Genomic DNA, 27,795 nt, shown 5'->3' with positions numbered 1-27,795 from the left:
CTCTCTGTGCCTGTGGCCGGCACGGGCTGGACGTGGGAGAACGGCTCCGACCTCGAACAGGAGCGGTGAGCGCTGGGGGTCGGCAGGGCACCCCATTGTCCCCAAGGCCACCCCATTGTTCCCGAGGGACCCCCGAGGGTGACACGGGCTCCTTCCTGCCTCACCCGCAGGTTCCAGCTGGAGCTCGGGAAGGCGCCTGGATCCTGCGGAACGCTCAAGGGAAATGGGATCAGCCCTCAGAGCTGCGACACGACGCTGCAGTGGATCTGCCAGAAAGAATCGGTCGAGATCTGAGCCTCCGTTGCACCCCAAAACCGGCGTTAATGCGGGAAAAATCCCGATTCCCGCGGTGCCAGCATCCCCCGGGGATGGGCAGAGCCGCAGCCCATGGAAGTGCCCCCGAGGCGGACGATGTAGGAAAGAAATCGACTAAAAAACCGAATAAAACCTTATAATAACTTGGAGAATTGCACTTTTGGGGCGAACATTGGGAAGAGGGAGGGAGAAAGGGAGAAACGTGATGTTTTAAGGGGTGTTTTAGCACAGGGATGATCCGAGATTCAGCTGGAGGGGCGGAACGTGAGACTGATGGTCCGCAGTGTCCCTGCTCATGTCCCCTGTGCTCCCCACCGTGTCCCTGTCGTGTCGCCCGTGTCGGGGGCACTTTAGAAAAGGGAATCCAAGGAGAGCCACAGCCGCCGGTCCTGGCAGTTTTGTCTGGGAGCAATCCTCGGATATTCCCGATTTTAGGAGGCGTTATCCCCCCTTCGGCACCCGCGACCTCCGAGCCCGTGCTGGCCTGTGCAGAGAACCAAGGACAACCAAACAGCGATTAATTAGCTTAATGAACGGCGCCTAATTAGCGGGTAGGAGAGGTGAGGCCCCAGGGCTGCTCTCCTCTCGGAGGTGGTGCCGCTCCACGCACAGGGCTGGGAAAGCCGGGCCGTGAGCTCTGCAAAACGAAATATCCCTTTTCAGATAAATCTGGAAATGTATCAATCGATCCGTCCCGTGGATCCCTTAAAATCCCCAAAATTTTAATGAATTTAACCCCGTTCTATCACCATTGCCCCAAGCTCTGACTCCATCTCACCTTGGCGCCCCCCAGCTCTCACTTGAAGATACCAACCCTCCCCAAAATCCTTCCAAAATTCCAGAACCTGTCGAAAAATTAATTAAAATTCTTTTCCAGACCTCTCTGGCGGGGCCAAACCCGAGGATTTTCCCACCTGCTGCCCTCCCTGGAGCCCATTCCCGAGGGATGTTACGTGGGACAACGCTGCTGCTTTGCTTTCGGGGTGGGGATCCCCAGTTTGAGGAGGCTTTTGGGGGATTCCCGCTTTTTTTCCAGAGGGTCTCCCCGCTTCTGGGGGTTTCTCCCCACCTCTGGGGGTCACAGAAGGATTTGGAAGGGTTTGGGGACATGGCTGGGGACCCTGAGGGTAGGATGCTGGGAGAGGGGGGGTTGTTACTATAATTATCATCATCATCATCATCATCATTATTAGAATTATTATTAAATAAATATCATATAATTCTTATATAATAAGAATTCTTATTCTTATAATTCTTATATAATAATAATTCTAATATAATAAGAATTATTATTAAATAAATAAACAAATAATTAATAATAATAAAACCAGCTACTTATTATTATGTAATAATAATTATTATTCTGATGAAATACTTTTTTCTATTTTTTAGTATAGTTTTAATATAATATAGATCATAAAATAATAGGATATATAAATAAAATATTAAAATAGATATTTATATATAATCTATATATTATTTCTATAATAATAAAATAATATAATATATTATTATATATTATTATACTATAAATATTATTATATTAATATTATAATATTATTGTAATATATCATTACTACTTATGATATATTATATAATTAATATTATTATATTCAATAATATAGACATTAATATTAATTACTAATCAATATTTAATCTTAATATAATTATTAAGATAAGATTAATATATTGATATAGTACAATATATTAATATAGTACTAATATCGTAATACTATATTAAAATATGAATATGAATATGAATATAATTAATATTACTATTAATACAATATTCAACAAATTAAATATAAATATAAATATAAACAATAATAATTATAATAATGATAATGATAATAATTATGATACTACTACTACTACTACTACTACTACTACTACTACTACTACTACTACTTATTATTATTATTATTATTATTATTATTATTATTATTATTATTATTATTATTATTATTATTATTATTATTATTATAATACTACCCTCTCTCCATCCCAAAGCCACCTCCTCCAGGTCCCCCTCCCTGGGCACTCCCAGATGGCCCCAGGGATCCTGGAGCAGTCCATTCAGACAGCAGTTATAATTCTCCCTCCCGTTTCTTTCTGGAAAGAGGAAAAAGCCCTCCTTTTTTTCAAACTTGACTGTTTTCAGACTTGACTTTTGCAACAGAACATGAACTGATTGGTCCTGCTGGATCTCTGTGACAGTTCCTCTCTCATAAACACATAACCAATGCACAGGTCGATGCCAACCCCCCAGAGGACCTTGGAGCCCTGCACAACCATGAATAACTTGGCTTTTTCTCTCTCCATCCCTCTTCCAAGGGGCTTTAAAGGAGGGGTGAGAGTTCTAGCAGTGCCAGGGGATGCTTGGCCTCTGCTGGGAAGGGCAGCTCCCTTCTGTGGGACAGCAGCCACCTTGGCACAGCCTCAGCACCAATCCCGACACCTGTGAGGAGAGCCAAGCCACTCTGATATTTCAAATAATCATCTGAATAGTGGGAAAGCCAGTTTCTACCTGGGCTGTGTGACTGACCAAAATAAAATGGAAGTGGGTTCAGGGCCAGCCTGCCCCCCTTTGCTCTCGTGCCACTGCTGTCCCCTCACCCAAATGGCTCCTGTCCCTCCCTCGTGTGGCTTGTCCTCTCTAGCCAGGTATTCACAGCAAGATATTCCCTTATACCTGTGCCTTTTAGCCATGATAAACACACCAACATCTCTGTTTCCTTGGTGCTGATCTGTGCAGATTAGCAGTGATGCACCTGCAGAGATTCTTTTCAGGGCTGGAGGAACAAACAAAACTTCCTCTCATATTTCCTCCCCGAGGGCAGGACATCACTTAGAATGCATAAATATGGGTTTTAAAGCTGTTTTTCTTGAAGGCTGGGATCACTGGAGTTTGCAGAGGTTTTTGCAGAGGGAAAGCCCAGCTCCTTTGGGGTTCTCTTGGGCAGATGATATTTTCCGAAAAATCCTTTCCTTAGGGTTTTTTCTCCTGAGAAGCTGGGAGGCCTCAGGAACAAAATGCAAACAATGGTTATCTGCTGCTGTGGAATGCAACAGGTGCATCTGGGATTGGGCTCATGTGGTTGTTTCTAATTAATGGCCAATCACAGTCAGCTGGCTCGGACTCTCCATCACACAAGCCTTTGTTATCATTCTTTCTTTTTCTATTCTTAGCTAGCCTTCTGGTGAAATCCTTTCTTCTATTCTTTTAGTATAGTTTTAATATAATATGTGTGCTTGAGATTAAAGCAGTGTCTGCAGGTGTCACCTTGTGAGAGGTGGCAGCAGACAAACAGCCACCACCTGTAACACAGCAAATTCCAAATGCCAGGAGATGGTGCTGCTGTGTCTGCTTCAAAAGAGTGCAGGAAACGTTAAAGTGTTAAAATTTTAAAAGTTGAATAGTAATAAAATGGTTAATAAGAAAATTTTAGGAGTGTAAAGATTTTAAAAGTTGAGCAGTAATAAAATGGTTATAAAAATAACAATATAATAAAAATTAATAATAAAAATTTGGACAATTTGGATTAGGACAGTATGATACAATAAAGACAAAGAGTTACAGACAGTCTGGGTACCTCTTTCTGGGCAAAATAAGCCTGAAAAAGGACCCACGTTTACAGAGGATTAACCCTTAAAAGCAGCAGCCTGTTGCATATTCATACACCTCATCCATGATGCATAAATTCCATTGAAACACAGGATTCTGTCTGGGCAGTGTCAGCTTCTTCCTCTGAATCCTGACTGAGTCTTCAGGGCTGAGCAGGGTGGGAAGAGCTTGATAATGGAGCAATAAATTCTTTTTCTGAAAGATTTGGGTGTCCTGTGGCTGCTATCTCAGTGTGATGTGGGTATCACACACAGTATCTCACATAGCATAGTTTCTATTTTAACATTATGTTATAAGCTAAAACTGTATTTAACACACTACTTAAGAAAATTAACACAGCATAACTTTCTAACACAACACATAGAATATTCATTTGAATATTTGCTAAAAGCCACTAATAAAATAACATATTTCACACTGTGCCAGGGCATCTCCACCCTCTCAGGGAAGGATTTCTTCCTAACATCCCACCTAACCATTTCCCCTGGTCCCAAATCTCTCTCCAGCTCGCCTGGAGCCTGTTCAGGCATTTGCAGCATCTCTAAGGTCTCATCTCCCGGGAGACTTCTCCTCTCCAGGTGGACATCCTGAGCTCTCACAGGCCGCATCCAAAGCAGAGGAGTTCCATATCCAGATAATTAATAACCAGGACAGGTTAACAAACTGTTTGTTGTCGTTTGTTTGTGGAGTGTTGCTTTTGTTGTTTTTTTTTTTTAACAAAGAAATTTGAGGTTTTTTTGTATTTTAACAAAAAATTCTTTGGTATTTTAACAAAAAATTTAAGGTTTTACCGCCTGTCTCCACGTGAGGGCGCTGCTCTCCCGCCGCCGCCTCGCTCTGAGGGGGCGCGGCTTGTAATTACGGGGGCGTGACCGTCATGCGATGCGGGCGTGGCCTCCCGCCGCTGTGGGCGGGGCCAGAGGGGCGTGGCGTGGCCAGCGTGGCGTGGCCAGCGGGGCGGGGCGTGGCCAGCGGGGCCGGGCCGGGCGGGCCGGGACCCCGCGGGGAGCGGGAGGAGGAGGAGGAGGAGGAGCGGGGAAGAAGAAAAGGAGGGCGGACGGAACGACAGAGTTGGCGGCCGCAGCAGCGATGGTGAGCGGGGACTGCGGGGCTGGTGCGGGCCGGGAGTGGCGTCCCGGCGTGGCCTGTGTGAGGCAGCGAGGCCCGGGCCTCGTCCGGCGGGGCTGGGTGCGGGCTGAGGGGTCCCGGGCGCGCTTCAGGGGATGCCTGGCCCAGCGTTTGTGGTCAGGTCCTCACTTTGTCCGCCATCTGAGGCCCGTACCCTTTCCCTGAGCCTAAATATGTCCTTTTATCCGCACACTGCTTTTCCACAATTACCTGGTTTCGGGGCAGAGAGGGTTAGGAGCGGTGTTTTCGCCTGTCTTGGTTAATTTCCCTTGGGTGGGGCGCAGTGATGTTTTCCTCGTGATTTTGCTGAAGGTGCCGATCTGGCCGAGAGAAATCGTGTCTGCTGATTGATTGTTGTTTTTTTAGAGACGCTGGTTGCTAATTGGCTGTTATTTTTTTAGCTGGAAGCAAACTTCGGGATTGCTTGGACTATAGCCCACATTGGCGTCAATCTTGCAATTCCTCAAACCTGGAAGGGGCACTGGATTTTTTGGTTGTTTGGTTGGGGCTTTTTCCCTCCCCCGTCAGCAAGGGGAATTGAAATCACAGCTGTTGAGTGATAAATGAAGCAGCATTATCTTTGTCCCGCTTGGTTACGGCATTCCCAAGTGCCGTGGGACAGCACTCAGAGCCCAGCCCAGCACAGCTTGTGCTGGGGTTGCTTTCAGCTGCCAAAATTTGGCACTGGGTAAATCCTGGGCTGCTTGTCCAGACTGGCCTGGGGCTGCTGGGGCCCTGATGTGCCAAAGCTTTGCGGAGGAAATTGCTGCTTATTTCACCTGAAAGACCTGCTCAGGTCTGCTCTTGTATTCGCTGGATTGGGCAGTAGCTATTGCACGGGATTCCCGGCTGCTGGAAAGCTTAGCAAGTTGGCTTTGTGCTCGGGGAAGGAGGAGAAACACTGACACACAACATTTTCCCTGAACTGTGGTTTCACTCTGGCATCCTTCCTGTGACCTTAGCAAGAGGCTGGGTGAAGCACTGGAAATTTTATGACGTACACGGGTAAAATCTTTCTTTTTCCGTGTTCTGCTCGTGTCCAGCCTCTTTCTGTATTATGTAGACAGGGTAAAATCTTTGTTTTTCTGTGTTCAGCTTATGTCCAGCCTACTCAGAGTTTCCCACACTCTTTCTACCCCGAGAAGTTGTATCTGAATGAGCAGGGGAGGGTTTGCTGGGGTGCTGCCTCATTCACTTCCTGCCTGGGGTTTCTGCAGCAGTGCTGGGTGCTGTGGAGATAACCCCAGTCCCAGCGTTTATTGTGTGTGGCGTGGCAGCAATCACAGCCTGGCTGTGGCTCAGAGTGGAGCACCCCACTTCCGAGTAAGGATTTTGGGGTTCTGCTCGTCTCTTTTTTCCAAATACGCGACTTTGGCGATAAAAAGTTGTCTCCATCTTCTCCTCTACCAGCTGCAGGTGTCCTGGTCTATTTGCTGTGGTGATTGTGATACAGCTTTCTGTGTTAGGACAATATATATTTCCTAGGAATCTGTGTGCGGAAGTCCCTCAGGATCATTGTGTTCTGTCACCTTTGCCTCTCCTTGCTCATCAGGATTTATCCCTGCCGTATCAGGAAGGACATGTGATGGATATTGCAGGGGTCGAAGGGCTCTGTGTGCGGGTGTTGATAATTTTTGAGGATTCTGCCCCATGGTTGGACCTGCCCAGGAGCAGGGCCCTTCCTGCAGAGTGGCAGCATTCAGATTGTGCTGATAGTGCGGGCTTTGTGTGTTCCAGGCTTGCATAACCCTGCTGGGGAGCCGTGCCAGGGCTCCCTGCTGCTGCCTTTTTCCATGGATGCCTGCTCCCAGAACAATTGCCACGCTGGGCTCTGCTTCCACACTGCTCCTGCCAAGGCTCAGTGCTGGGGGTACCTCTCGGTGGCACTCAGGTGCTCGCTAATATTGCCAAGAAATGCCCATTTTATTCTCTGGGATCTGAGGTGTGCAGGAATGAAATGTGTCTAGATAAGCCCCACATGAAGGGAGCTGGGCACTTCTTTTGCCCTAATTATTGTGGGTGGCAGCAGAGGATGTTTCCTTGCACGTTCCTGGAGCTGGTGACCCACAGCTGGTGAGCTCACCATTGGGTGGATCCTGTCTCTTGTGGGGTCTGTGCTGCCCGGAGTGTTTGTAGAATCTTCTATACATTCCTTTGCCTAAGGGAGCAATGGGAATGTGACACCTTGTGTGTGTTTTGGGTTAAATGAAATTTGAATTTGATTTTTGGAGTCTTTTGGGCTCCTGTAAAATTGTACTTTTTTCCTGAGCCACCAATCAGTTTTTTCCCGTTTTGTTTTGGTAGTTTTACGTTCCATGTCTGCAATGGAAGCTAGAATGCTGCTGTACTTACTGTGACTTGCTGCCTTGTTTGTTTTTGTGCTGAAGCTATAATTAGCCGTTGTGTGGCCACTCCCCTTGGGCTCTTAGGGCTGGTGGTACAGTATGTATACAATCATTTTGCAGATGCCATACGTGGCAAACCTCCCCCCAGCTGCTCTCATTCTAGAAAAAGAAAAAGTTTCAGTATGGCAGTGGTGGAAACAAATGCAATGCAGATGAAACTGGTGGAATTGGGGAGCTGTGGTAAGATGAGTGTGGCCTGAATGTGTTTTTAATTTCATTTCAGCCCATACACCCAAAAGTTCATGATTTTTGATTTCTGAGCGATCACACATCCCGTGTTGCTCTGTCTGCCCACATCCTCTGGTCCTGCTGGGCAGCACCGGGCCCAAACCTCGAGCTGCAATTAGGAGCTGACTAACAAACATTCCCTGCCTGCTGCTTATGCAAAGGTATTTGTCAGGCTGGGGCTGGCAGGGAGGGAGCAGGAGCAGAGTCATTGCCGGGGTGCGAACCAAAACACCGCAGGCACAGGCAGCACCCAGCGCTCTCTGAGGAGGCTGCGCTGCCATTGCTCAATCCCATGGCTGCCTCTCCAGCAGGAATGGGACAGCACGGTGGCTCTGTGCCATTGCTCAATCCCATTATAGACTCTCCAGCAGGAATGGGGCAGCATGGTGGCTCGGTGCCATTGCTCAATCCCATTATAGACTCTCCAGCAGGAATGGGACAGCACGGTGGCTCTGTGCTATTGCTCAATCCCATAGCTGTCTCTCCAGCAGGATTTGGTGGCTCCCAGTCCAGGCTGGTTACTCCAGTCAGATTTGTGGCCAGCACACGTGCAGGCAATGAGGTGTCAGCGAAGGCAGGGCTAATTGGAGTCTTCCTTCCACTTAGGAGCTGAATAAATGAGGCTGCTGTGTGCTTGCTGGTGTGGTGTGGTTTGTTTTCAGTCAGGAAGCTTCTCCTGGGGAGAACTCGTTGTGTTGGGGCAGAGGCCTCAATTACAGTGGCAGCACCGGTGTTCCGCCTGCTCCCGTAATCGGAGCTGACCTGCTCGGGCCCTTGGAGCGTTCTCCCTTGGCCTGGGTCACTGTGCGACACTGTGCCACCTCCTCCCTCTCAGCTCTGGGGACATGAGGGAAGCTGGTGGCAGACACAGATGCTCAGGTTAGGCTGTGTGGGGAAGTGGTCACAGGGTCCCCAATTTGGGAATATGTGTGGATTCAGGTGAAAGCTGAGGGTGTGGGATAAACTGACAGAGAGCAGGTTTAGATTGGATATTAGGAGGAAATTCTTCCCTGAGAGGGTGGAGACACAGGGTGCCCAGAGAAGCTGTGGCTGCCCCTGGATCTCTGGAACTGTCCCAGGCCGGTTTGGGTGGGTCTTGGAGCCACCTGGGATACTGGAAGGAGTCCCTGCTCGTGGCAGGGGTTTGGCACAAGATGAGCTTTAAGGTTTTTTTCTGGCCCAGTCCTTTCTGTGATTCATTGATCTTAGCACTTCCTCCCTGGACAGTCAGCCTCATGGTATTGCATAACGTAAGCTTGCCTTTAAAAGCTGCTTTTATTCTGTGGCCCCATTTTAAACCCACTTTAAAGGTTCTTTTGGCGGGAGGAAGGTTCAGCTGGTAAAATCTTTCTTCCTGTTTTTCCCACAGGTAAGCTCAGACAGTATTTCAATTTCCACAGAAGGCCCTTGTAATGAAAGGCTGAGGTTCTCCAGTTTATTGCCATTCTGTTTCTCATTTTTGTTTTGTTTTCTTTTAAGCTTTTTTTGTGTCCTACAACTCGCAGCTGAGGAAATGCTGTTCTGGCAGAATTGCAAAATGTGCTCTCATTAGCTCTGGCATTCCTCCCCCCTCCCTTTTCCATCATCTGAGACAGAAGAGCATTACTGCAGTTAATTTGTGCTCTTTTGTAGTGGCATAAGTGCTGTCCCTGGAACCAGCTCAGCTAGCTAATGACTTTTAGAAATAAAGTACTAAGGATGTATTCCTAATCTGTGCAGCTAAAAATTCAATATGTAAACTGCTTAGGTAGCTGAGTGCATTAATATCAGTACAAATGAGCACTGCAAGTCCTAATGATAGCAATTAGTATTTTATCTGATACCTGGGTCTGTCTTGCTGCTCTGAGAATAAAATCAAATCCTCCAGTGGAGTTTTTTTTTTCTCCCTGCACTTTAGTGTGCTCATAAGTCAGGTTTTTAAACTGCTTTGAAATAATCCTGTGGCTTGGGAAGCTTTTATGTGGGGAAGGTTCTCTTTCAGAAATAAAAGCAGCTTATCCACTCTCTTCTAATGGGAAGGGAAACCTTTCTTTTTTGATGCCTTCACAAATAAGCAGTTTATTGTCTTCCATGAAATCCTGTCCTGTAGACAGGTTTGAAATCGGGTCGGCCTGTTGTCTTTAGCCCAGCTGGGGAAGCAGGAAGAGTTTATTCACTCTGAGCAGCACCTCCAGGGGCAGCCACAGGGAAGGAAGGATTCCTGGCATCCATCCCTCTGTCAGTGAGGAGCCACACACTCCTGTCCTGTCGTTCTGCTCCTCTAAAAAGTCACTTTTCTATAAGCTCCCTTTTAACCCAGCGCGTTCCTGGGTGTAATAAAGACATTTGAGTGCAACCTTCTCAATGCCCTCTGTGGGATTAAGTGAATTATTCAGGACGTAAAGGTCTCTCATGTTGTGCTGGATACTTTCAGGGAAAGGAGCATTTGAGAAAAACTGAGCCAGGGAGCTGAGAAATTGTAATTCACTGCTAACTCATCTTCCATGCCAATTTTCACTGCGTTTTTAAATCCCAGTTTTTGTTATCCTCCTAAATGGATCAACCTCATCCTTCAAACTCATTTAAGTATGAAGCGAGTGAAGAAGGAAAGTGGGAAACACAGAGAACTTTATCTGGTCAAACTGTAACGCTTGTGGATTGATTTCAGATTGGGATTTTTTTAAAAGCAAGAAAAGGGAAGAATTCTTCAATGTCTTATGAACATAGTGAAAATCTTCTCTCATTTGTTCAAAATTTGGATTTACCATTGAGTTCCTATATGTAATTTCTCAGGGGTTTCAGTGACAACAAAATGTGCGGACAGCTGGGATCTTGTGTCCCGAGCTTTCCCCGAGGGTGAGGTCAATCTCTTGCCAGATTTATTTATTTTGGCTTGGCCATTGGCTGGAGTGACTTCTGTCAAGAAGGTCGTGTTCCATTTTGACTCAGGGCTTACAGTGTCCTCCATCTTCAGGGGAAAAAATAAAATAAAAAGGGCACGGCCCGCTTTATATTTGATGCTGCAGCATTTTCCTGCCATGAGCTGAGAACAGCTGTTGAGGCACATCCCATTAGTGGCTCCATTTCCATCCTTTAAGTGCAGCTCCAGACCAGAACGATATCCTGGAATTTCATCCCAGGCAGGCAAAGAACCAAAGTCATTGCTGCTGGTTAAACGCTCATTTCCAGGGCCCTGCCAGTGAAGATTGTGCAAACTGGAACTTAAGTGGCACCTCCGGTTAGCTGGAAAAGGTGGCTTTTGTGGAATTCTGGGGTTAAATCGGCTTTGTGGTGAGTGGCTTGGAGGACGGGGCATTCATTAGCTGGGACATTGCCTAATTGCAGCGGTTTGTGTGGCTGCCTTGTTTTGGAGGCTGAAGCGGCTCTGATGTATTTTTAAATTGCCCTTTGCTAAGTGAATAGGTGCTAATTTGCCTTCTCAGAGCTCAGCGCTGCCTGCTTTTGCCCAATTCTGTCCCTGTCCCTTCAGCCTGTGCTGGGACATGGATGAAAACCCTCCTCTGTTAAGGGTAAACGCTGTTAATTCTGTTTTAAAATTTATTTATTTGTCTGTTTATTTTTAATTATTAATAATTAATTACTAATTTTATTTAAATTTATTTATTAATTAAAAATAGGTTTCGGTTGCTTAAATACTTTCAAACTCTGCCATGTTATATGCATTTTACTGCTTTTCCAATGTAGTGAGTGTTAGTTAGTGTTGCTTTTTCGTAAGGAAACCTGCCTTCCTCCTTTGGTTATTGGAAAAAACCTTGGCTTTTTAAAAATACTGTTAGTAGCCTCTCCAGTTGTATTGGAATGACACATTACCCCCTAAATAAAAGTTAATGAAATGATGCTTCAGTTGTTGGCTTGACCCAGAAGTGAGACCTGAGAAGGGAACTTTTTAATTTAGTGCTTGTTGAAAAAACTGCTCTATTCCCCCCCGAAATCCAACAGCACAGGAGCCAAGGATTAATTCCTTCCCAGGTTTAGTTACAAATCTTTTGAACATACTTTGCTTGTTGTTTAGAGGGTGAAGCTCTCAAGTGCTGGAAATCTCCCCAGTTAAACAGGGCTGGTCAAAAGGGAAGAGGGATTTGGAACAGGGCTCAGTCCTTGCTCATTCTTTTTATCTCTAGAAACCCTTTCCCAGAGGGTTGGATGGAGGACCCTGTTCAGGGGGAAATGTCCTTTCTCTCCCGTGCACATCCAGTTTTTGTGACCCTCTTGAAGAGTATCTGGTTTGGAGCTATTGATTAGGAGCCTGGGCTGTGTCCCGACAGTAATTCCTGCTGTGACGCTGTAATTGTGCTTGCATCACCGTTTTCTGGGGGTTATTTTGGCAGCAGCAGTGTTTTCCTCTCCCTTCCCCCTCGGTGTGTAACATGCTAATTACATCTTTAAATTAAGGACTTGCTGAGTGCTTCCATCTTCATTGAAAATCCAGCCCGAGGTACTTAATGGACCTGTTTTGGTGGTGCCTTCACTCACCGCCTGAGAATTCCTTGGAAAACAATTATCACAGTTCCTTCTCTTGGGCAGTGGTGGGATCTGGTGGTGGTTCTTGGGACTGTGCAGAGAGCCTTGCATTACTCATCTGCTCCTGGTGCTTCTCTCTCAGTGTCTGATGTCTCTGAAGGTGTGTGTGCTTTTATCTGTGACTCTTGAGTGGAAGGGAATAAAAACTATCTCCTACCTCTGCTTTTTATGTCACAGGTCCTTCAGTGAGGTCCACAGCTCACAAATGGCCTTGGGCAGCTCATATACCAAAATCCTCTGATTCCTCACAGAGTGGGACACTCGCCTATTCTTCTTCATCGTCACCTCAAATCTCACATGGGCAGACTGCTTGACACTATACATCTGTTCTCTAAATTTGTACTACAAACAGTGATCCAAAATACAGCTTCCAAAAAAATGAATCCCTCACTGACAGAGTTTCAGTTTTCAGAAATAAATAGCCAGAAGCACACTTGCTTAAAATTATTTCTAGAAGGAAATAAGCAGTGTATCTAGGATCTATAGCACTGATTTAGAAAGGTCAGATCATCTACTGCTCCAAAAAATGGCTGGAATAATTTGATTTCTTTGAAAGGCAAACAGAAATATTTCCTTACTTGAAGAAAAAGGAGAAGATGCCCAGTTTAGTTGAAATGTATCTCTAGGACACACACTTTAGAACTCAAACGAATTTTTGTAGGAATTGAGGAAAGCATGGGATCTGCATACCAGAAAGCCTCTTTTTAATCAGCAGTAGGATTTTTGATGCCCTACCTGTTTACATTTGTGTTTTCCTTAACTGTGCACAGGATGCCATTACTCCCTACAAGGAAATCCTGCAGATGTATTGGGAGAAGGTGACAGGCTTTGTGAATGCTCGCTGTGAGGGGCTGGAGCCCTGGCAGCTCATTGGGCTGACTTTTTCTTCCACGCTTGCAAGTGTGTGGCTGCATGGCTTCCTCTGCCAGCCTGAGAGTAAGTATGGGACATTTCCTTACCTCTGAGGGAGGGGAGGTGGCCCTGAGCTGCTCCTGGGCAGTGGAGGGAAGGAGGGTGGAACAAGGCCAAACTTGGTATAACAGACTGTGAAAAATCTGTATTTTATGATTGGCTTTTCACAAATATTCAAATGAATATTATATGCATTGTGTTAGAAAGTTATGGTGTGTTAATTTTCTTAAGTAGTGTGTTAAATACAGTTTTAGGTTATAACATACTGTTAAAATAGAAACTATGCTATGCGAGATACTTTTTTTAAAGATAGGACTCGCACCAGATAGCAGCCACAGGACACCTGAATCTTTCAGAGAAAGAGAATTTATTGCTCCGTTATCAGAAGAAATGAACTTCTTCCCACCTTGCTCAGCCCTGAAGACTCAGTCAGGATTCAGAGGAAGAAGCTGACACTGCCCAGACAGAATCCTGTGTTTGAATGGAATTTATGCATCATGGATGAGGTGTAGGAATATGCAACAGGCTGTTGCTTTTAAGGGTTAATCCTCTGTTAACGTGGGGCCTTTTATGGACTTATTTTTGCCCAGAAAAGGTACCCAGACATCTGTAACTCTTTGTTTCTATTGTCTCATACTGTCCTAATCCAAATTGTCCAAATTATTATTACCCTAATTATATTACTATTTATATAACCATTTTATTACTATTAAACTTTTAAAATTCTAAAAACCCAAGTGATTGGCATTTTTTACAAGACTTTCTGCTGTCACCTAATATTTACCAAATTCTTCTGAATTAAGGTCAAGGCCTGCCAGGTAAATGAAGCTCCCCTGTTCTGTCAGAGGGTGCATGGAATGTGCTTCTGCGTCCTTCCCTTTCCCTTCCCTCCCTTTTTCCTTTGCCTAAACCACGTGCTTGTCACAGCACACTCTTCTTGCCCAAACCCTGGGGGGATTTATGGAGAGCTGGGTTCCTGCGAGCTCAGTCACTGCTGCGGAGTGCCTGGATAACTCCTGCTTGTTTCCCTTCCTGCTGGGCGAGGAGCTGTGGCCTTGATTCCATGCTGGGGGCACATTTCATCCCCAAAATGTTCGAGATGTAACTGTGTGTGACAGTGTGAAGAAATTAGTAATTTTTTTTAAAGATGTGTTTCCGGAGTATCTTCCTGTTTTGAGCGGTTTGTGGTAGTGGCAGCTCTTCGGTGGAGCTGAGTTCTGCAGAACTGCAGTTTCCTCTGGTGGTGTGATGCCTTCAGAGGTGCATTTCAGTTCCCACAGGCCTTGGGGTTGCACTCTGGTGGCAGCTTGTTAAAAACAGTCAAGCTTTTAACCTATCCTTCTGTGTCTGTTTCTGAAGCAGCCCTTTCTGAATGTCTGTAAAGAACAAATTGCTGTGAAACTTCTGTTCAGGACAGTTATCTTCCTAGCTAGTATTTGTACTGTTGCCCAATCTATTTTGTTTAAGTATGGACTGGCTCTTAGGAGATCTGATTAGATTGTCAGAATTTTTCAGGAGTTTGCAGTCTTTTCTTGCTGTGAAAATTATTGATGGAACAGTGTGCACACTGAGATGTGCAACAGAAATTTAATTATCAGGGCACTAACAAGTATTTATTACAGAATGTGCCAGTTAGTATCCTTGGTAGCTTTCCAAATTGTATATATGAAGTGAAATGTATATGAAGTGTAGATAAAAGTTCAGTCTTCAAATGGTTGATTTTTAAGCTTTATTTGGTTATTTTTTGGTTTGTCCTGTAACTGCTGGTGTGCAGACAGGACTGAGAAGGCATTTTTGGTGGCTGTAAAGCATCTGTGTCATCCTGATTTCATTCCTGCCTTTAGAACTGCCCGAGGAGTTTTCCATGCTTGTCATCAGTGGCTTCTCTCATTTGAATCTCTGTGGAATTTCTGCTCTTCCCTCTGTCCATCCCCTTTCCCTGAGTCACCTCCCAGTGCATCCAACAGGGCAAATCCATTCTCACACATGCCCCTGTTCCCTCTTGGGTCTGGGAGCCTGTTTCACACTGCTCAGTGCTTTTGTTTTTAAGTAACTATTCTGCTTTTTAGAGGCAGGAAATGTTAATAATTCCTTACCTTTAGCAAACCCTGAAATCCCTCTTTTCCCCGTAAAATCCACATGTGGGTGTGAATTCCCATGTAAGTAAGAAACAAGTAACTGATTCCTGCAGTCCAGATGTTTCCATGGCATGGTCCATCCATGAAAACCTTGCCCTTGGATTCACTCATCTGTCTCACCCTGTGTTATTTCAGCTTGGATCAGGAATGCTGAGCCTGGATTGTAAGCTGCATCAGAAATTTCTATTTTGTTTTTTTGTTCCTTAAGTTCCTTTCTGCTTTTTGTCTTCCAGGTTTGACATCCCGAACTAAAAAACAGTTCTTTAAATTGCTGAGGAAAATGCCGTTTGTTGGGACTATAGTAAGTATTTGAACAAGTATTACAGGACTATTCCAGGTCTTTTTTCAGCTCTTTTGGAGAATATACAGTTCAGTGCATCTTTGTTGTCATGTCCCTGTGATCCTAATGAGCCAGGACACACATCTGGAATGTCTTCTGCTGCCTCTGGTTTAATGACAGATGTAATTTCTATCCCACCTTTTATGTCATAGCATTGCTCCCATAATAAGGGGGTTCCACCTCTTTTTAACTTTTGAGCTATTTATATTAACATAAACTCAATAATGAGTGAATTCGCCAGTAACATTTTAGATTTTAAGAAAATTATTTTAATTCTGCAAGAAGGTTTAGGATTGAACTGGAATTATTCTTCTGAAGCAGTGTGGAGTGTGAGACAGCAATTGTCACACTCACAGCAATTCCACACTGTTGTGCAATGTGTTTTTACTCCAGCAGCTGGCTAGGATTTGTTCAAGGCTCAGGTAACTATTAGCAAAAGTTAGCAGAAGGATATCAGCACTTTGTGTGATCATTAAAATGTCCCAGGAGCTCTAGTGTTTGGGAGCTGCTCTTTGGTTTTTGTTTGTTTGGGCTTTTGCTTTGTTTTTGGGTTTTTTGGACGGGTTTTCTGGAGTATTTTTGTGGTGAGTTTGGTTTTTTTTTTCCAGGTTTTTTTTTGAGTTTTTGGGGTGGTTTTTGAGTTTTTGGAGTGTTTTCTTTTGAGTTGGTTTTTTTTTTTTTTTTTTTTTTTTTTTTGTTTGTTTGTTTGGTTTTTTTTGTTTTTTTTGAGTTTTTTTTAGTTTTTTTTTTTTTTTTTTAGTTTTTTTTTTTATTTTTTCAGGGTTTTTTTTTATAGGGTTTGGGGGTTTTTAAATTGTGTTTGTTGTTTTCTTTCTTTTTTTTCCCCTCATAAAAAACCTGGAACCACAACTGTCAGCATGTTTTATCAGGCCGAGGACTGGGGCTGAAGAAATGCACAGCTGGGTTTATTTCACCTCGTAAACCACGGCATCACATTGATTGTACTTCCTGCTGCTTGCTGTGCTGTGTGTTTGCACCCTGATTCCAGGGGTCACATCTCTTCCAGGCAGCTTTATCCAAGGAGGAGCACAGAGGAATTGTATTTGTGGGTGAAGGGAGGAATGGTGAATCTGACTCCATGTTCTTAGGCTAATTTATTATTTTATGATACTATGTTATAGTAAAGAATACTAAACTAAACTATACTAAAGAATACAGAAAGGATACAGACAGAAGGCTGAAAAGATAATAATGAAAACTTGTGACTCTTTCCAAAGTCTCACACAGCTTGGCATCGATTGGCCAAAGAGACAAAAGAATTCACATGAAACCAGTGAAATAATCACCTGTTGGATAAACAATCTCAAAACACATCCCACATGTGAGCACAACACAAGAGAAGCAAATGAAATAAGAATTTGTGTTCCTTTTTCTCTGAGGCTTCTTTGCTTCCCAGGAAAAAATCCTGGGCTAAGAGATTTTTCAGAAAATATGACTGTGACACAGAGGATTTTTTTCCTTTTGATGTGGGACAGAAGGAGTTCTCCAGTTTCTCCCACATCCCTCTGGAAGGGACTGAATCCCCTCCCTGGCCTGTTAAGTGCCCCAGCTTTCACCTCCTAACCTGAGTAGTCCTTGGTCAAGCAAATTCTCTGCTTGTTTCTTGCCTGCCTGTTAGAAAGGACACTTTATACAGTCCCTGTTGTGTCCAGGCTTCCCTCCCCAGGGCTGACCCTGCTCCCCTGTGCCAGAGCACTCCTCTGTCTCCTATCTGTGTCCTCTTCCTGCTCCTTGATAACTTATCAGGTGCTCACAAGGGGCCTTGACTTTGAGGCATTCCAATGTCCAAGAGTCAATACCCCAACACCTGTGTTGCCCGGAAGAAGAATCCTTACTTTGGAATGTGTTGAGAGAAGAAGTCTGGGGTTTCCTGAGTGCAGGGTGTGGGTGGGAAGAAAGAAAATCTCTCTTTATTGATTCTTCATTGAGATTTCTTTATTGTGTCTCCATTTTTGTGAGTTTCTAAGCTGTGTGTGGGGGGAGAGGAGGCAAAGTCCAAACCAATGCTCCTGAAGACTTCTACAATTTAAAAACTGTGACTTGAAAAGGTTTGCTGGATAAAAAATGCAGGTTTTTTTCCTTGAGTTTTATTTTCTCAAGCACTAAGGAAAGGGGATGGAGCAGTTCCTGTCTGCTCCATCAGCACCACAGATACAGGCAGCAGCTCCAGTCCTGCACACACTCAACAGTTATTTAGAATTTGACCAGTGCCATAGTTTGATAGGCTTTTTTCTTTCTTTTTAGATTCAAAAGAAGATTGATGAGGCCTTGAATGATGTCACTTCCAGTTTATCCTTCCTGAAAGATGAAAGGGAATATATCAAAGCACTGCCGGAACAGGGAATGAGCCAGCCTGAAGTGCTGCAGAAGATGAAAGAGTACAGCTCAAAAGGTGAGTCTGTACTGCAGCAGGCACCACACATGACACTTCCTCTCTTAAATGAGTCCCCGAGACTCCTGTTCATGGTTTCAGCTTAAAGATTTTGTCCCCTTGCAAGTTCTTGTCTGTTTTTCTTCTGGATGTGACTGAGATTTATGAGTTCTAATGCTTTACATTGAAATTCTGTTCCTTCCACAAAAATTCTAGGCTGATGGGGAGAGGAGAATTATGGAGGAGGTTTTCTTTTTGGGTTGCATTTCTGAGCAGCTGCCTTGATGTTTGACTTTTAACAGAAATGTGAAGCCCCAGAAGATACTCAAAATCAAAAAAAGCAGTTTCCAAGCAGGATTGTTAGGGAATTTCCAAGACTGTGACCTCAGTTAAGAGACAATGGTTTGTGCCTTGCAGAAGCCTTTTAAGGCAGAGTGATGATGGTGTTCTCCTGGCTTGAGTCCACACAAGGGGTGTCTGACACTTCATCTGAGCTGCCTCTCTCATGTAAACATGTTCCCCCTGATTTGTGTGCTTCTTACTCCCAATGAGCAAATCTGGGTGACTTCCTGTCCAGGGCAGAAGATACAACTGCCCTGCTCCTGTCCCAGATTTGAGAAATGCCTTGAATTTTCTGCTGCAAATTCAGAGACACACAATTTCATGCTCCAGTATCCTGGAACAACTTCCTTCTTTTCTGCTGCTGTGTATTGCTAATATTGTTTCTGTCTGTGTTTTCTCTTAAATTTTTGTTTCCTTCCTTCACTGGGTTTTTTTTTTTTTCCCTAAAGTCCTCCCTCCCATTTTCACCCCCCCACCCCTTTGGAAGTTGCCTGGAAACTTAATTGAAATTTAATTGAGGTGCCAGCACTGTGGATTTGAGCAGTACAAACTTGGCTTTTCCATCTCTTCTCAGCTTACTGTGGTGGTGGGTGCTCTTTGAAAGTGGCTTTAATTTAGTGTCCAGTTGGTTGAACAGCAGTTTGGGGAGGCTGCTGGGGATTAAGTGGATTATTTATTAATATAACTGCTTGCTCCAGCTACATGTTGGTTATGTGCTGACTCTTTAGTCATCATTTTCTTGCTGTTTGCTAACTTCACACAGTGCCAGTGGCTCAGCTGTACACACAGCCGTCCCTGGGCCACAAAACTCAGGGAAACCTCAAAAACTGAGTCCTTCTCTGTGGACCTGAGGGCATTTTCTATGTGCTTTTCCACCCTGGCTGGGCATGGCTGAGTTTATGAGCAGTGTGCTCTTCCCTCCCTTGCAGGAGATGTGCGCTGGCAGGATGGGAAAGTCTCTGGGACTGTGTACAGCGGTGAAGAGAAACTGACCCACCTGCTGGTCAAGGTAAGGTGCAAGCAGGCCAACTTTGCGTTTTCAGGGTGACCAGAAACCCCTCAGAGCTGTTCCAGCATCCCACAGTAAATAAGGAGGATCTAAAACTTAATTCTGGGAAGGGGAATTAGTGGCAGTTTGGGCAGTGTGACTCTGGCCAGGTAACTGTCCCTGTGAAAGATAACTCTACAAGTTATCTTACCTTGTAGAGATAACTGGGATCTAATCAGATGAGGTGTTGAGTGAGAAAATAATTAGCAATTACAGGTGAACTGGAGACTGGTACTGGAACAGCTTTCACTGTTTTGAGCTTTCAATGTTTTGAGCAAAACTAAACTTTTCACTGTTTTGAGCAAAACTGAACTCCTCTTGGTTTGAGCAAAAGAGAAGTTTTGGGAAATGCTTTTTGAGCAGTGGAGCACTGAATCACAGTGTCCAAGTGCAGTGGAGCACTTGGACAATGGAGCCCTGGCATGCTTCAGTGGTGTTTCTGTGAGGTCTGTTTGCCTGCTCAGGAACTCCCCTCTTTGAGAAGGCTGCAAAATAACCTGAACAGCCTAAAGGTTTGTTTTCAAGTACATCTCCTTCCAGAGTTGTTTTGCTAGAAAGGGAAGTCTGGCCGCCTTGTTCCTGGGAACAGTTTTTGTTGCAGGCTCTGTTGGGTGGCTCCTGTTGCTGTTTTCTTCCTCATGTTGACATTTTCTGTGCCACTTTTGGAGGAACAAAGCTCAGAGCAGCCTTTCTGGAGGGGTCTTGGCTTGGATCACTTTGTGGAAACATTCCCTTTGTTTGTGCTGATTATTCATGGTTTGTTTTGCTGTATTTCATTTAACATCCCTGCAGTTGCTTTTTGATCTGGACTGCAGGAGGTTGGGGCTGGCCTGTTCCAGCCTTGTACCCTCTGAGTCCACAGTTGTGGAATGAGCAGAAATACTGGTTTCCACAGCCACTTTCCTTGTGCTGTGGGTGGGCATTTGTGCTTTACTGCCTGCTTCAGAACCCCCTCTTAACAGCAAATTTGAGAACAAGTTCTGCTAAGTCACCTCTTTTTTTCCTGATTCGTGTAAAGCAATTGCAGGATGTATCTTGTGTTATTTAAAAACAGCAAAATTATTAGATCTGTCCTTACAAGAAGAGATATTGCTGTACTGTAGAATCCACTGCAGAGGTCTGAATGCCTTAGAAAAACGTTTATTTTTTTCTTTATTTTACTCCTCAGCTTCCCAGCTTTTGGCATTTACTTGCACGAGCAGTTAAGTCCTGTAATATTCTTGGGGTAAAATGCAGCTCATTTCCTTCTAGAGTGCACATGGGGAGTTCTTAAAGCCTCATCTGCAAGTCTGACTTTCTCTCTCTGTTTTCTGAAGGTGTATGAAGAGTTTGCCTGGAGTAATCCTCTCCATCCAGATATATTCCCTGGTCTGAGGAAGATGGAAGCAGAAGTAGTGAGGATTGCCTGCACGCTCTTCCACGGGGGCCCCAAATCGTGTGGTGCTGTAAGTGAAATGTCTTTGCCTCCTGAACATTTTGGGTATTTTTGACTTAAAGTGCAAATGCACCTTGTGCTCTCCGGGTGAGCTCATTCTGGTGTATTCCATGCCAGCTGTGTGGAGGTTGCTTAATTCCTCTTCTTGAGAGAGACAGTTTCACTCAGAGGAACAGTTTTCTGAACATGACCATTTACTTCAGCTTTTTTCCCCCACTCTTAAGTGCCACAGGCTTGGTGGCAGTTGGAAAGGAGAAGCCTGGCTGGGTGTCAGCGGGGAGCTGTGAGCAGACAGGTGTCACTCTGAGAACTCCCCTCAGTTTCACTCTCTGAACTGGAGATGTGTGAGCCTGCCAGATTGCTGAGCTCGAGGGCAAGGCCAGCTGGCTGCCTGGCTGCTCACCAACAGGCAGGCATGGCATGGATTGTCAGCTGTCCAGCTGGAAAGCTGCATTTCCATGTGGCCTTCCTGTGCTAACCAGTTGTACAGTCTTGATAAAATTCCCAGCAAGAGTCCAAATGTGTGTTCTTAAGCTGGTGGAGGGCAGTGTTGACACAAGAGCTTAGGAGCTGAGCTGGCCTTGAGTGGGCTCTCCCTGGCAGCTGGGGACCTGCTTGTGGTGAGCAGTTGAGTCCTGGAGTGGCTTTGTAGAAGGTGTAGCTGGGATCAGACTCCCAGGGGGACTGAAGATGAGCTCAGCTGTGTGGGAGTGCAAGATGTGATTGTGTTTGAGAGGAGGTGACACCCTCTGATCTGACTTGTCCTCTCAGGACTGTGCTCCTCGTACCACCTTCAGCTTGGGAAAAATGCCAATCACTTGTTTTAAAAATTTTTGAAGATGAATAGTAATAAAAGGGTTATAAAAATAGTAATATTATTAGAGTAATCAAAATTTGGACAATTAGGATTTTGGACAATACAAGAAAATAAGAACAAAGCGTTACAGACAGTTCAGGGCAAAATAAGCCCAAAAAAGGACTCAACGTTAACAGAGGATTAACCCTTAAAAACAAGGGTTTTTAAAAAACCCTTAGCCTGTTGCATATTCCTACACCTCATCCGTGATGCATAAATTCCATTCAAACACAGGATTCTGTCTGGGCAGTGCCAGCTTCTTCCTCTGAATCCTGACTGAGTCTCCTGGGCTGAGTGAGGCAGGAAGAACTCAATAATGGAGCAATAAATTCTCTTTCTCTGAGAGATTTGGGTGTCTTGTTGCTGCTACCTCATTCCTTTCTTAAAAAAATATCCCACATACATAGTTTCTATTTTAACAGTATGTTATAACCTAAAACTATATTTAACACACTAGTTAAGAAAATTAATACAGCATAACTTTCTAACACAATACATATAATATTCATTTGACTATTTGCAAAAAGCCAATCATAAAATACTCTTTTTCACAAGCTTTAGAGGAGGAGCGTGCCTCTTTGCTTTCAAAAACCATTTCACCTCACCTCAGCCGCCTCCTGGCTTGCAGAGCTGAGATTATCCCTGGAGTGGGGCAGGGGCTGGGATGAAGCTGTTGGGGCTGGTTTCTGTGAGCAGTGGGGACATCAACTGGCACAGCACAGCAGGCAGAGAGCTCTGTGCCCCTGGTGGGTGCTTGGGGAACTCTGGTTGCTGAAGCCTGCATGGGGAACCTTGGGGTTTTGTTATGTAAAACACAATGTGAAGGTGTCGGCCTTGGCCTTGGGTGCTCTCCCGCTGAAATGGAAAAGTGGGATTGCCTAAGAGAGGGTCAGAACAGGTAAAAAACTGCATAGCCCAAGTGAGACCTGCATGAATGTGTTCTGGGTGATCCTGCTTTTCCTTCTGTCCTCCTCTCCCTCCTGAGGATGGTGCCACACAGCAAAGGAAGGGCACAGCCTGCTGCGGGGTTCTGTCCTAGCTGCTGAAACACAGTCCCAGTGGCAGGGAGAAGGGGAGGGCTGGAAAGCTTAACAGCCAGAAACAGAAGATGAATTGCACTCCTGCATTACCATGTCTGAGTGAGTGTTTCCAGTGGACTTCTTGTCTTCCTCCCACTGCTCTTCCTGACTGTGAAGGATCCAGAGTTTTGTATTTGCAGGGTGCCCCATGGCAGGAAGGAATGATGTATCTGACTCCATGTTCTCAGAAGGCTAATTCATTATTTTAAGATACTCTATTATATTAAAGAGTACTATACTAAACTACACTAAAGAATACAGCAAGGATACAGACAGAATGCTAAAAGGTAATAATGAAAACTTGTGACTCTCTCCAGGGTCCCAGCACAGCTTGGCCCTGATTGGCCAAAGAGTGAAAACAACTCACAGCAGAAACCAGTGAAACAATCACCTGTGGGTCACATGCTCTTTAAGTAGTTGGGCTCAAAGACTTCTCTTACCTTCTTTTCTTCTCCCCAAAACTGAATTAACATTTCAGAAAAATTTCTGGAGGCTTGGACAGTTGCAAACTCATTTAAAAAGAGGATTTTTTTTCAAACTGATGACTTGCTTTCTGTCTTGGAAAGGCCCTGCTGCAGCTGGTGGCTCAGTGCTGCAGTTATACTTCTAGAACTGGTGAGACTGTAAAGCAGAAAGGTTTTAATGCTAAAGGTTCAGACATGCCTTTGCCTTAAATTGCTCTGGGAGATGCTTCAAGTGTTTAAGCAGTTTTAAAAGTAATCATTTTCAGCAGTGGATTGATGCTTCCTATTTCTCACTAATTACTACTATTGTTCTTACTTTAATTGTGTTATGCAAGAGCAAAGAGACAGGGATCAGTGAGTTGGGGTGCCTGGAAGATTCTAATCACATTCCTGCAGTGATTTGGAAGGACTAATTAGGCTCAGCACATAGAAGAGGAACAGGGGAGTTTGTTCTTGTCTGATGTGTTCATGTTCACAAGGTGCTTTGTTTTGCAGTGTTAGCTGTGTGGATTTCCCCTGTAATTTGAGGAGAAATTAGCACTTTTATGCTAGCTGCAGTATTTTTGTTTTAAAGTGGCTTTTTGAACTTTAAAAAGGAAGGGCAGCTTTGAAGTGTAGGGAAAAATTCTGTGTGCATGTGAGACATTTGAGTGTTTGATGTGGATTTCTTTAGGAATTCTTCTTCCACTTATTCTACAGCTGAGGACAGGAGAGAGAAGGCAAAATCACCAGATGCAAGCATAAGTTTCCTGTAGAAACCCATTTTGTCTCTTCTCCCCAAATTCTGTGGCTTACAAACTTTGGCTGCACATTTGAAGTAGGGAGATGTGAGTAACATGTCTTGAGGGGGGCTTAAACTGTGCAGATCTGTCAGATTTTATCTGTAGTGATGAGCAGGTCACCTTGAGAGACACAAGTTGTGGAATTTACAACCTGCAGGTTTCCAGGGGTTTTATGGGAGGCTGCCACAACATTATGACCACGCAGTGGATTGTGGTGTGATTTTTTTTTTTTTTTTTTACTCTGTTACCCCAGAAATAAATTGTTGTTTGCTTTTTTTTTTTTTTTTTTTTTTTTTTTTTAATTCATGGGGTGGTTCAGCTTGGTGAAACTTCTGGTTAGCTTTGTCTCCAGGGTCTGATTGTCATGTTGTTAGGTGAAAATGGCAGCAAAACTTCAGAGACCATGAACCAAAATGGTTCTTTAATGTCTGACAGTTTGACAGTCACATGGCCAAAGGAATATTGCACTCGAGGCCATATCTCCTATTGCTGTTGTAATGTTGAGGTTCCAGAGCACTGGGATTTGGAGGGAGGGAGCAATGGAAATGATACACTGAGTTTGGACAGCAAGAGGGATATTTATTCCTTGCGCTCTCTCCTCTCCCCTCCCATTCGCAAAACAACAAATAAATCAAGAACACAAGATGTCTGTTTACCTTCCTTTTTCCCCCACACTTTGCCTGGCCTTTGAAGATAGTGCAGGGCTGCAGAGCTGCCTAAACAATGCTTGTTTCCAGCCCCTTTTCCCATGGCAGGGAAAAGCCTGTGTGTTCCATTGAAGGGAGAGAAGAATGTGTGTGTGTGAGCCCTGGGCGGGTGCTGAATCACCACGGGCACTGGGGAACTGATCCTGTGACACTGATTCAGGCTCTGGCTGCAGCACAACGAGTTTGCTGTCAGTGGCTCAGCTGACAAAGCCTCCTGTAAAGGAGCAGCCTCCATGCACAGGTGTCATCCATGTGGATTTTGGTGTTGGAGCTGTGCTGGGCTGAAGGTGCTGTTCCAGACTTGGGCACTTCTCTGTGCTGCAGACTCGCAGTGTGCTGACTTGGGCCAATTTAGGAAGCTGAGCTGGCTGAAATTCAGCTTTTTTGGGTGGATTTTCAGCTGTCTGAACACGCTTTCTGTGTGGTCATCTGCCAGTCTGGGTGCCTGGGAGAAGATCCATCCTGGATGCTTTTCCTTACCCTGCATGTGACTGGCTGCTGACAAGTGCTGGCTCTGGCCTGCCAAAAACTGTGTGTGGGTCAGCATTCCCACGATAGAGCCAGACTTTGGGGAAAGGCTTGTTACATACGAAGGCAAGATGTTGGTGTTCTGGTGTTAGGATTGAAATGGGAATAAGACTGTACAGAGGCTGCTTTTTAAAGAGCAGATTATCTAGGTGAGCACAGGGAATGCTGCCCAACAAGGAGCTGGTGTTCAGTAACATGAATCCCAAGATCCCCATGTCCTTCCTAGCAAAGTTTTCACAATCATTATTCTAAGCAGTGTTGCAAGGATAGGTGCAAGTATGCAATAATCCCATTCCTCTTCTCCCACCCAGTAGGAAGGCAGTCTATCACCAGCTGGGTTTTTTTTCCCCAAAGGTAATCACAACCTGACAGATCTTTATTCATAAAGGGCATTGAGAAGTGAGTGTCACAGCCCATAAAACCTTTAAAACATTGTTCCTGCTGCCATCCATTTGCTCCACAATTAATGCAGAGATGTCTTTACCCAGTGAGAAGCTCTGTAAGGTTTTATCTCTGACAGCTGTTGCTTTTAAACTTCCCCCAAAAAGCAGGAATTGTCTGTGGTGTGATAGTTGCTTCTACACTGCCTGTGGCAGCAGCTGCTGCTGGCTTGGACTGTGTTAGGAACAAATCTTGGCAGGCTGTGAACTTTGTTCCTTATCTCTATACTTTGTGTTTAGTCATTGTCACACAGTCACTTGGTGTTTTCAGGGTTTGCAGCCATGTCAGCAGGGAAAACCCAAATGTCATAAGGCACACAAATGTGATTGGCTCCTTTTTGTGTTTATTTTTGAGGGGGAAGAGGTTTAAAAGGGGAAGTTGGAGTTGGCTCAGCAGGTCTGAGGAGCAAAATTAGTCCCCCATAAGCAGTATAAGTAGGTTTTGATTCCTCATTTATGTGAAGCTCTGTATAACTGTCCCAGGTACTCAATATCCTCAGTTTTTGGCTCACCCAGTAAGTCAGCCTTCAGGCTGCCTAAAAAGCCAACCTCACATTTTCCCAGGTTAAAATTTTACTGGGGAAGGTTGTACCCAGTGTCCCCTGCATGCCAGAACTCACAGAAGCTGACCTACAGGAGACCTTCCACTTGAGGAATTCCTTCCTGTGAAGGGTTCAATTTGTGTATTTGCAGCAGCTCTTGAGTTCAAGTATGCAACAGTAAACCTGTGTGTGCCTTCCTCTCCTCCACCTCCTGATGCAAACGCTGTGGTCAGGGTGGAGAGGGCTGGGACAGCAGCCTCAGTGGGTGGTACGGGTACTGACTGGGCTGGCTGGGGAGAGGAATGCACAAATTCCTCCTGGTGTAAAGTTCCTCGTGTCCCCGAGGCCTTAGGAGCTCTGGTGTTGAGCAGACCTGGACTGGCCTCAGCAGACGGGAGAGGTGGGAGAGGTCCAAGTGCTGCAGCGTTCCAGGTTCTGGGAAGGTTTTGTAGCTGAGGAGTCGTGCCAGCCCTGAGCTGGCTGTGCCTCAGCGTGGCACTGCTCCAGACCTAATAAACCCTGCTGGACTGCAGCTGACTTAACACAGAGTCAACCTTGTTTCTGTGTACGTGGCACAATTAATCTGTAATGCAGATAAACATCCCCAGGTAATCAAGAGCTTAAGTACCAGCAGTTTGGTGAGGTGACTGTACAGTGTGTCCCCTCCTGCTGGGCTCTGGAATTCTATACTTTTTGTTTGTTTTCCCGTTCCCCCATCCCTTTTAAATAGAGGATTCAGCATTTAAATGTGCATTTTCAAGCTAAGTGTCAGAAAGCTGCCTCGTGCTGTTCAGTGCCTTCTGCTGCCCTTTAAACCCTGAGTTGTCCTGTGCACTTTGAAGCAGAGTCAAGAAATGCTGTTCCTGCATCCCCGTTTTGCTTTTCCCTCATGTAACACCCATTGTTATTTTTCCTGTTTGCTTCTTTTCTGGTTACAGATGACATCTGGGGGCACTGAGAGCATCCTGATGGCCTGCAAGGCGTACAGAGACCTGGCTTATGAGAGAGGCATCAAGCAGCCAGAAATGTGAGTTGTGCCACCACAGCTTTTTCCTTTGGGGGGGCTGGTGGGATTTACTGTCCCCTTGAGCTGAGATGCTGCTGGACCTCAGTAATCCTTCATTTCATAGCTCATTGCCACCTCTTCCTTGTCCATCTCTGTGTGGAAGGAAGGAAGAGTTCAAAAGCATAGGAAGTTCTAAATCAAGCAGCCTGGGGGGCACAGATGTTGCAGGGGCAGCTGTATTTTGTATTTTGGCAATACCTGTCTGCTGCTCCAGACAGCTGCTTAGATCAGCTCTGCTCTTGAGCACAGATTGTCAGGCCCTTTGAAGTATTCAAGGGGTTTGATTTATTCACATCAAAGAAGGCTTAGCCTGAAAACTCTGAGGCTGGAGTTGGAGCTCAAATGAGGAATTGTGCTAATCATTACACTGCTAATAGAGGATTTGCTGTCTCTAATGTGCTGTCGCTTTTCTAGATGGTGCATGGGAAATATTTCTCTGGTTAATTGCTTTAAGGGGAAAATGCTAAAGCAAATAAAACACTGCTGGTTCTTTTCTTCCCTC

The 27,795-nt window shown here is 44.8% G+C and overlaps 1 protein-coding gene across 2 annotated transcripts in view; it reads left to right on the top strand.

Moving 5' to 3' along the window:
- The first annotated feature begins 4,865 nt into the window (after positions 1-4,865).
- SGPL1 (sphingosine-1-phosphate lyase 1) overlaps positions 4,866-27,795 on the top strand; it is a 30,654-nt gene continuing 7,724 nt past the window's right edge. Inside the window, exons 1-7 of one of the 2 annotated variants that reach the window (XM_059476860.1) lie at positions 4,866-5,032; positions 12,993-13,158; positions 15,506-15,573; positions 17,878-18,025; positions 19,276-19,355; positions 20,711-20,839; positions 27,166-27,254. In XM_059476860.1, the coding sequence (XP_059332843.1) occupies positions 5,030-5,032; positions 12,993-13,158; positions 15,506-15,573; positions 17,878-18,025; positions 19,276-19,355; positions 20,711-20,839; positions 27,166-27,254 (683 nt within the window). In that variant the 5' untranslated portion in view covers positions 4,866-5,029. Of the gene's footprint in view, positions 5,033-6,036; positions 6,074-12,992; positions 13,159-15,505; positions 15,574-17,877; positions 18,026-19,275; positions 19,356-20,710; positions 20,840-27,165; positions 27,255-27,795 lie in introns of those variants that run through there. The other variant, XM_059476861.1, reaches the window with a different exon arrangement.

This window comes from Ammospiza nelsoni, chromosome 8 (assembly GCF_027579445.1).
Source record: "Ammospiza nelsoni isolate bAmmNel1 chromosome 8, bAmmNel1.pri, whole genome shotgun sequence".
Lineage (NCBI taxonomy): Eukaryota > Metazoa > Chordata > Aves > Passeriformes > Passerellidae > Ammospiza > Ammospiza nelsoni.
This window is presented reverse-complemented; position numbering and strand designations above follow the sequence as displayed.